This window comes from Salvia hispanica, chromosome 1 (genome assembly GCF_029641045.1).
Source record: "Salvia hispanica isolate PSC_SH4W2 chromosome 1, Shi_PSC_v1, whole genome shotgun sequence".
Taxonomy (NCBI): Eukaryota; Viridiplantae; Streptophyta; class Magnoliopsida; order Lamiales; family Lamiaceae; genus Salvia; species Salvia hispanica.
The window spans coordinates 46642653-46652708 of NC_142692.1; the positions used below are offsets into that span (position 1 = coordinate 46642653).

General features: G+C 37.4%; 2 protein-coding genes across 2 annotated transcripts; both read left to right on the plus strand.

Annotated features, from left to right (window-relative positions):
• The first annotated feature begins 3534 nt into the window (after positions 1–3534).
• On the plus strand, positions 3535–6374 carry LOC125221882 (putative TPR repeat-containing protein At1g05150). Its single transcript, XM_048124194.2, has one exon. The coding sequence runs from the start codon at positions 3832–3834 to the stop codon at positions 6238–6240; it is 2409 nt and encodes an 802-aa protein (XP_047980151.1). The 5' UTR covers positions 3535–3831; the 3' UTR covers positions 6241–6374.
• A 2144-nt stretch (positions 6375–8518) lies between these two features.
• On the plus strand, positions 8519–10056 carry LOC125220511 (uncharacterized). Its single transcript, XM_089061382.1, has 3 exons — positions 8519–9435; positions 9535–9678; positions 9783–10056. The coding sequence occupies exons 1-3, from the start codon at positions 8851–8853 to the stop codon at positions 10050–10052; spliced, it is 999 nt and encodes a 332-aa protein (XP_088917508.1). The 5' UTR covers positions 8519–8850; the 3' UTR covers positions 10053–10056.

A 10056-nucleotide genomic window follows, 5' to 3' on the forward strand; every position in this document is an offset into this window, starting at 1 on the left:
ATTATTTGCAACTGTATTACTATTTCAAATACATTCCGTGAAGTAAAAGATCTTAGAATATATATCACGCACGACCTAAGGCAGTTTCGTTTCTCGAGTGGAAATGATTTATATCCATATTTCCAGAAAATAAAAATACACTAGTCTACTTTCTCTATACCAAATAAAAAATCATCATTAACAAACCCAAGTATCTATTGACTTACTAAGACCAACTCCAAAGGGAGAAGATAAATGAAAAAGGTATATCGTGTTTATATCTTCTCAAAAAGTGCAATATACCTTTCTAATATTCAATCAACTCAAAAGATAAAAGGTATATAGAAAGGTATATCATTTAAAAAAAATAAAATAATACTCCCTCCCTTTCTCTATAGTTGAATTATTTTTCCATTTCGAGAAGTTTCTTTATAGTTGAGTCATTTTTATATATGGTAACTTTTTTCTCTTTCTTATTTTACTCTCTCTTACTTTATTCTCACTATTTTATTCACTTTATACTTTATTCTCTCTACCTTTTCATCTCTTTTATTTTTTTATCTATTTATTTAACACACCCATCATTCATTTCTAAAACTCCGTGCCGAAAAGTTCCGCCTCAACTATGAAGAAACAGAGGCAGTAGTACAAAAGTTTTAAAAATACATAAAGTGTAATACCTTCTCAAATACCTTCTCCCTTGGAGAATGATTTTTTACCTCTTCATTGATGGAGGGGTAAAGATACCTCTTCAAAATGGGAAAAATGTATAATACATTCTCAAATACCTCTCTTCCCCTTGGAGAATGATTTTTCATAAAAAAAAGATAAATATAGTAGTTTTATTAGTTTACCTTTCTATTTACCTCTCCCCTGGGAGATAATGACTACTACTTATAGATGAGTTGGTAGCTGAGAATATTTAGTGATAAGTATTGAATGATTAGGGAGTAGGCATAAGCGAATGTAGGCTTTCATTTAAAAAACGTGGGATCATTTCAAGTTTCAACCACAATAAAATTGAAGCTTACTCCTTTGTGTTCTTGGGTTTTGGAAAAAGCCTGTGGTCCTGAATCGATTAAATTACAATATACTTAGAAAATGTAAAGACTATATGCAAATCGCAGAAAGGCCAAAACCAATTCAAATGAGCATTTCCAGAATTTTGATAATTAGACATGAGCATTAAATCTTACCATTGCTGCAAGATTTACGAGTAATTGTTATGTCTACTTGTCATTAGGTGTGTGATCATACTAGTACTGATGCATCGGACCCGAATACAACTTCAAAATTAAGTTTGCTTGAGTGAGAATAGTATTATAGGATGAGTGACCATTGAAAAGTCCTCGTGTGTTTGGTTGTTTTGCTAGATTTTGATCGCATTGTCCAGCCCTTGAACATCTTTGTCATAAAAAAGTTTACTTTTCATTAACACTCACTAAATTTTGTACAATATATAAATTGCAAGTGAAATGAGTCAGTAAATATAGAATATTATAATGGTAGACATTGAATAAAAAATATAATATGAAAAAAAAATATGATGAGACATACTATAACCGTAGACATTCCGAAAAATATATAGAATATTCAATGGCAAATTGAGAGAATATGTCAGTAAATTTCAAAAAGGATTACTGAACCTAATAAAAGTTTTATAGACTGAATTAGTATAAATCATCATCATCATCATCATCATCAATGAAGATGAAATAATTAAAGTAAAATGTATGTAACCATATCCAAGAAATAATTAACCCTAAGTTACCAACGTAATTTAATGAAAAAAGTGGATGAAAAAGCAAACGAGATCATTGAAAAGTAAAATCTAATCTACCACTACAGGAGTTCTAATAGACCATTTCTATATTTGCATGTCACAATTCGTAAAGTTTTTGGTAGCTTTTTCCGAAATTTCTTAGATATGTTTCCCACAACGAGATTGTAGTACACCATTTTCTTTAATAAAACTTAGGTAGATAGGCAAATTGATCTTATCAATGCATTTATGCATTTGGTCAGAAGGTGTGATTATTGACACAATTTTGGTTTGGGAGTATTAAGTGACACACGTAGAATTAAGAAAGGTTTTAGCCTCTACTAATCTAATTTTTTTTTTTGTACAGAGTATTATTGAATTTTTGATATTTGGTGTTATTTTTTTTACAAAACCTTGTGTAGTTAGACCATCTCCAATGGTACACTAAAACCTAAAATGGGATAGGTATTTAGCTCCAATAGTAGTAAAAAACCCATCCTATTTTTGGTTTTTGAGAAAAAAATACCTATTAGGTTTACACTAAACCAAAACCTAAAAAATTCTCAAATTTTGTGAGTAAAGAAAGCATAATATAGAGAATATTCTTTTAAGTTTGAGTTTAGTGTAAATAGTTGGAGTAAAATTAATATTTAGTGTGAGATTTACACTAAAATGGATTTGAGTTTAATTAAATGGTTGGAGATGCTCTTACACGTAGCAAGAAAATAGCTATCTTAATATTTCATACTCAATATTTCAAATATAATAATCATTGTCGAAACAAATTTCGATGCCTCTCCTATGTGGAAGGGTGTGAGTGTTGGGATCGTTGGATTGCCTCAAGCTCTCAAATAAGGATTTGATGATCAATTCTAGAAAAATACGTTTTTTTTTGGTTCCTCGCAGAAAAAATCTAGAATGCTACTCATGTTGGTAATCCTTATTTTGAACAGATCGCATAAATTTATAATTATGATATTCCAAAAACTATTACTTTTTGATAGATTTAAATTTATCAGTCACACTTCATAGGATGCTCAAAACTATCTATAATAGTCTCATTATGCACCAATGGAATGTGATGGTGACTCAATTAGAGTTTCGTTATAATCATCCAATCAATCGATAAATACTGAGAAGAACATTCATTTTGAAGTCATGTTTCGTAGAGGTGCCTACATTTAAATAGATCTATTTTTTTTAATCTTCGTTACTTCCATTTTAAGGGCATGTTTGGTAGAGGTGCCTACAATTCATTGGGCACCGCTATCAAACGACCCTTGTGAACTTGATAATATTCTTATCCTTTTCTCATGACTGGCGAAGGAGACATGACCACTAGTACCAGCAGGTAAATGAATATGAATTTAAAGGGCCGCACCACAAAGAATTTGAACCCGAGACCTGCCATCGGACATTAACTCTCTAGCCCTATTCTTAATACTTTTTCATCGTTATTTCCCTTTAATTCGTTGTTGCACCCAACGACCACTTCATTAAATTACGTTAGTAATTATTAAAACAATAATGACACCCACTAAGCCATCATTATTTATTAACCCCCAAAAAGACCAAACAAGTAAACAAATAAAAAATGAAAATTAATTTCCTACAAAAGAGAGATTAAATTCCCAGTCTGGCTTCGCCCCACATACCCATTCAATCATCACAGCCACAATTAATCTGGCAAAATTGAGTTGAAAAGAAACAATAAAATAATGAGCAAAAGAAAATGAAAAAACAAAACGAAAAATGAATTTAGAGAGAAACCAATGCTGCAGACTGTTTCTCTTTCTTCCTAACTGTCTCTCAAGATCCAGATACAGAGGTACACTCTCTTACCTAGCTTCAAATCCCAGATTTCCCATTTTCAGAAGCAGCTTATAAATTTATCTCTCAATTCTCAGCTGATTTTGGAAAATTTCCCAACTGTTTATCATGTTCGTATAAAGCCCTAGGTCAATCTAATCTCTGATTTAGGCACCCTTTGTTCTCAATTTGATTCCCTCGAGCTTACTTTTCCGAATTAGATTTCCAATTCAGCCAACATTCCCGATTGAAACCCTAGATTATCGAGGTGAAACCGAGCTATGACGACTCGAGGGAGCAGATCGGAGAAAGTGAAGCGAATTTTCCAGCAATTCGACGTGAACAGAGATGGGGGATTGAACCGCGAGGAGATGGCGGCGCTTGTGGTGGCCGTTAACCCTAGGGTTAAGTTCAGCGACGAACAGATTAGCGCAATTCTCGACGAGGTTTTCCGCACGTACGGAGAATTCATCGACGGCGAGAAAGGCCTCACATTTGACGGCCTCCTCCGCACCTACGACGACGGAGCTGGCGACGTGGACAGAGATTTCGATGCCCTCGGGCTCGAGCTCAAGCCATCGGAAGATAAGAATGGAATCTCGCAGGCTTCTGAGGAGGCGGCGTCGTCTTCCTCCGTCGCGGACGAGCGTGTGATGGAGCCCCACAAGAAGCAGCGGACTGCAGCCTGGGCTGCTTCCCCTAACCACGGCATTGTGTTTGACGACACGTGGCAGCTCGTTGATGATCTGGAGATTCTGATCAACAGGTTGAAAATGAAGCAAATGAAGGATGGGAAGATAAAGAATGACAATTCAGACGTTTTCTCCGATCCGGGATGGTCTAGAGAGCTCGGCCCATCGAGTGAGATATCGGATAAGAGAGTTATTTGGGATGAGTCCTCTGCGGATTATGCGGCTTTTGTGAAGGAGTTGGGGGTGTTGAGGTCGAGGGCGGATAGGGCACGATCACGAGCTGAGGCGTTTGATGGCCAAATGGCTATTGGTCGTGTGCTATACGAGCATTACCTATTTAAGGAGGCATTGGTGAGTTTCAAGAGGGCTTGTGAACTTACACCATTTGATGTGAAACCTCATTTTAGAGCAGGGAATTGTTTGTATGTTCTTGGTTTGCATAGTGAGGCGAAAGCTGAGTTTTTGCTTGCCTTAGAGGCAGCAGAGGCTGGTGGGAATCAATGGGCTTATTTGTTGCCTCAGATTCATGTGAATTTAGGGATTGCACTTGAAGGAGAAGGTATGGTGCTTGGTGCCTGTGAGCATTATAGAGAGGCTGCTATTCTGTGTCCCACTCATTTCCGGGCGTTGAAGCTTTTGGGAAGTGCTCTGTTTGGTGTAGGGGAGTATAAGGCAGCTGTGAAGGCTTTGGAAGAGGCTATTTATATGAAGAACGATTATGCAGATGCACATTGTGATTTGGCTTCGGCTTTGCATGCCATGGGTGATGACGAGAATGCTATCAAGGAGTTCCAAAAGGCGATTGATCTGAAACCGGGTCATGTTGATGCTTTGTACAATTTGGGAGGATTGTATATGGATATGGGTAGGTATCAGAGAGCCTCAGAGATGTATACTCGGGTTTTGGCTGTGTGTCCAAACCATTGGAGGGCGCAATTGAATAAGGCCGTCTCTTTGTTAGGAGCTGGAGAAACTGAGGATGCTAAGAAAGCTCTGAAAGAAGCTTTAAAGATGACCAACAGAGTGGAATTGCACGATGCTATAGCACATTTGAAGCAGCTACAGAAGAGGAAGTTGAGGGGGAATGGTAATGGCAATGGTGAGGCAGCCTTCATCACCGTGGAGCCCTCAAAGTTTAAGGTCGTAGGCGAGAAAACCACACTAAGGCCGGAGCTAGCCATCGCGCTTGACATCAGAAACTTTCAGAGGATCACTCGATTGAACCGGTGTGAGGTTGAGCTTATCAAGAAAGAAATGAGTGAAGGGGATGTGCCCATCTCCTATTCTGGCAGCGGCATGCCTGAAAAGTCAATACGCAAAGCTTCGCTAGAAGGAATTCTCCACAAGTTGCTTAGTTTCTTGAAGCCAGAAACTTTTGTGGGAGCTGTCAAAGCTATAAACCAGAAAATTCTCTGCGTTTTGGACGAATCAGAGTCGGGCAGGGTGGATTTGGGCATGTTTTTCGCCGTTCTTGCCCCTCTCTGCGGTGGCTCTGCAGACAAGCGGAAGCAAATTGCATACGAGTCACTCTTATGGCGACCTGTGAACGAAGGCAGTACGCAGATAAAAAAATCGGATGCTCAGAAATACATCAAGCTGCTGAGGACGATCTACATTCCCACACATGGGATAAGTGAGATCTTGGAAATTCATGGAGAGACGGACAACTCCTTGGTTTCGTCGACAGAGTTCATTGCCATGTTTGATGATCAAGAATGGGGATTTAGCATAATGTCGACCCTGTTGAAGCTCGAGAGCGGAGATAGGAGTCGCCATGGAAGGCATGTCTGTGCTACCTGCCGGTATCCCATAATTGGGTCGCGTTTCAAGGAGACGAAAGGGCACTTCAGCCTGTGCTGCCAGTGCTACAGCGAGGGGAAAGTGCCCTCTTCAAGCAAGCAAGAAGAATACAGATTTAAAGAGTATGCAAATGAGTCAGAAGCTGTGAAGGATAAATGCCTATGGTTTGGTTCCAAAGGCTCTCCTGCTGGCTCCTAGCTTTTGTCACATTCTTCCTAGCTGTTTAAAATTAGTGTGAATCATATTTAACTTTGCCGGATGTTTATTTTTCTAGGGGTTTCCTTTTGTACAATAAATCCTTTTGATATGTTGGCTCTGAATTCTTTGTTTCATATTTAGGATTTCATTGTTTGAGGTTTGTCCACTGATGTTACCACTTCTTATATTGTGCTTGAGTTTGACTCTCTCCCACTGTAAATTGTGTCAATTTGTTTTTGAGATTCTGTTCTCTTTAATTTTTTTAAATCAACTCACTCTCTTTATTCTTATTTTAACCCAATTGAAACTGCACTAGGGTTGGAACATTAATGTAGTTTTCGTTGATTGATTATTTATAACTTATTGAATTTTGGTAACATATTTGAATCATTGATATTCACTATAATATTTAATTTCCTTGAGCATTATGATGAAAAGAGCCGAATAATACGCATACTCAGGCTGTACTAAACTAACTTAATTACATTACTACCAAATCCAATTACATAAGAAAATATCACACAATCTGTATCAATAAGTATCATAGTTTAGTTTAGGGTTGAGCGAGCCGGCCTCCGACAACTACTACTATTACCTTTCGAAGAAACCTTTCTTCTCACACAGGTTTTTTATTTTTATAAAAGTTTTACTCTTAAGAATTATCGAATAATGATTTTGTGATGATTAGCGTGAAATTAGAGGTGATGATTAGCGTGAAATTAGAGGTGATGATTTTGTGAACATATTATTCCATCCTCTTTTATTTGTGTACAACTAAGTATTTAATTTTCGATTGCAAACCAGTTAACAAATCCTTCCCTTCTCAAATAATTTATGTGCTATGTAATTCGGCGGTCTTTCGAAATTTGACATTAAATTTATTGCCCTTTCGAAATATGAGATCATGGCGTGCGAATTTTTCGGAATATGAGATTTTCAAATTTTCATGTATTTTCATTTATTATTTATATTATTTCTTTCACTATATTTAACAACTGACCGAATTATCCCTAATAATTTTTAACACAAATTTTGATTTATTTTTTTCCATCAACCACCATCTCCAGCTCCAAACCCTCCCACGCTCTCATGGCGGAAAACGCCCATTTCAATTCCTCCACCCACCAAGGCCAAATTCCTTCACAATTGCATAAACCATTTGCTAATCTAACTGTAAAGGTCCCAACATCCAATTCCAATTTTCTTTCATGTAATCTGCAAATTAAGTCAAACCTTAAAGAACGCGGAATTGAATTAAGAATTTAACTGGGAAAAATGAGGCTGCCCGGGCTGGAATGGCACCGGGCAGCAGCTGTAATATACGCCTGCTGGAGGCAACGGCGGCAGTTTGACTGCGGACAGCAGTAGCAGCTGCCCTCGGAGGATAGCAGGCAACCCGTAAAAGAAGAAGAGGCGCCAAGATCTTCTTTTGAGAGAGGAGATCGAAAGGGAAAAGAGAAGGAGTCGAGAATCTAGTGTGCCGGACAGAGGACGCAATTGTGTTATGACGGATGAGGAATTTGAGTTTTTTCTAACTGAATTTCTTTTAGATGGATCATGGGAGAGAAAGGGGAGGAGGAGAATTAGGGTGGAGGCGGCAGTGGTAATTTCTAAAATTGGAGTTAAAAAAAATTCAAATTATGCTGTAAATATTATGGGTAATTTGGTTAATTTGCAAATATTATAATAGAAATAATTAGTGAAAATACATGAAAATTCGAAAATCCCATGTTTCGAAAAATTCGCACGCCACGATCTCTTATTTCGAAAGCCTTGCGAATTGAGCCCCTTTTTCCGAAATCTCTCGAGAGGATGAGGGTGAAGGCGACAGATTTGTGAAAATTTGGGTAGTAAAACATCAAAATTTGTGAAAATAATAGGGGTAATTTGGCCAATTCGTAAATATTGTGATAAAAATATTAAGAAAAAAGAAGTGAAAATAGATAAAAACTCAAAAATCCCTTATTCTAAAAAATTTGCATGCCACGATCCCATATTTCAAAAGGATAGTGAAATTAATCCCAAATTTCGAAAGGCCTGCGAAATTAGCCCCTTTTTCTGAAATCTCACAGAAATTGATGGACTCAAACCAGCTGGAGCCCTTCAAGCGTAAGAAAAAGAGACAGAAACAACCGCAACAGAAAAAGAAACAGGTAAGCTTTCAGCCGTCGTCACTCAAAAATTATACTCACCCGTCCCATAAAAATCGATACTTTGGGGGCTTTACAAGTTTTAGTGCATAATTGAGTAAAGAGAAAGAGTGATAGAAAGAAAAAAAAATGATTAGATTATTTTTATGGGATACACGAAAAGTGAAATAATAATGGGACGGAGGGCGTACTATATTGACTAGGATTTGATTCTGTTGATGTTTAGCAGGGAAATGGAGTAGTGGTTGACCGGATAAGTGAGTTACCTGATGACATCCTCTTCACGATCCTGTCTTTCCTATCAACGAGAGAAGCTGCCGCCACTAGTATTCTTTCTTCCCGATGGCCGAATTTGTGGAAGCACACTCCTAATCTTGACCTTTTCAACCGTAATTATGTCCGGAAAACTACTGAAATCGAGCACACTTCATGGGATTTCGAGACATGCCAAAATGTCAAAATGGTAAATTCGGCTCTGGAATCGCATCAAGCCCCTTGCCTGAAACAGTTTAGAATCTGTTTTTACATAAATAAGTCAGCACAAAGCACAATCACCAAATGGCTCGAATTTGTGTGGTCGAGACAAGTTGAGAGATTGGAGTTGAGCTTTTCATGCCTTAGACAAAAGCAAGCAGTTGTGTTAGAAGATATGTTGGGAGAGATGAGACCTATGAAACATCTTAGGGAATTGTGTTTGATAAACATGAAAGTGAGCAGTGGCGATATCTCTTTGTTCCTAAGAAATTGCCCCTTGTTGAAGAAACTGACTATCAGATGCTCAACTTTGACATCTGATGTTTATCTATGCGGCACAACCCTCATGTTGGAGTATCTTCAACTACATTATTGCATCCTTAACGAATCGATTATTAACATTTCTGCTCCATATCTTTCTGAAGTTAAGATCGATGCATATCCGGGGCAGTTATGGTTCAAGAATGTTCCCAAACTTGTTGTGGCAACATTTATGCACCATTTTGCTTTTGAAGTCTGTTGTATTACTTCCCAACACCAGAAACTTACCTTGTCTCTCACATACACTGAGGTTAGACATTACCCACAAAATAACTTTTTTGCTTATATGCATATAATTAGCCTATATATATATGTATAAGATGGTTGATTGGTTGTCTTAATTTGGTAGAACATTGTGGCAAATAGCTTTCCTCAAATGCCTAATCTCAAGGAGTTAATCATCAGAGATAGCTCATTGTATAAGCATGGGTATCTCATGGTAGTAACATATGTAATAAAAGCATGTCCTTGTCTTAAGAAATTCAAATTCAAGGTTGGTATATATTTCTTGTAGAGTAACATGTGTAATCGCTTTATGTAAAAATGGCCTATATTTTCATTACTAATGTCATTTTATGTTTTCTCACATGCATGCAGTTTCTTGACAAATTTAAAGATGAAACACCAAAACCTGAAAGATGTCCGCACCAACGTCTCAAAATTTTAGAGTTTCGAGGGTCTTCTGCGAACAATATCATCCAATCAATGACATATATTGCAGATAATTGCGACGAATTTCAGAAATTAAATACTTGTGCTCCGGTTATGAGCAAGGCTGAGTTAGAAGCTCATAGAGACCATCTTAAGCAACTTCAAGCCAAATTATCTAATCAATTTCGGCTCAGGTTTTTTAAGGTTAAATGCTAGTACT

Excerpts from the sequence above, each read along its gene's own strand:
- LOC125221882 (XM_048124194.2), top strand. The coding sequence starts at position 3,832 with ATGACGACTCGAGGGAGCAGATCGGAGAAAGTGAAGCGAATTTTCCAG.
- LOC125220511 (XM_089061382.1), top strand. The coding sequence starts at position 8,851 with ATGGTAAATTCGGCTCTGGAATCGCATCAAGCCCCTTGCCTGAAACAG. Across the intron at positions 9,436-9,534 it reads TGTCTCTCACATACACTGAG|AACATTGTGGCAAATAGCTT; the intron begins GTTAGACATTAC and ends TTAATTTGGTAG. Across the intron at positions 9,679-9,782 it reads TTAAGAAATTCAAATTCAAG|TTTCTTGACAAATTTAAAGA; the intron begins GTTGGTATATAT and ends ACATGCATGCAG.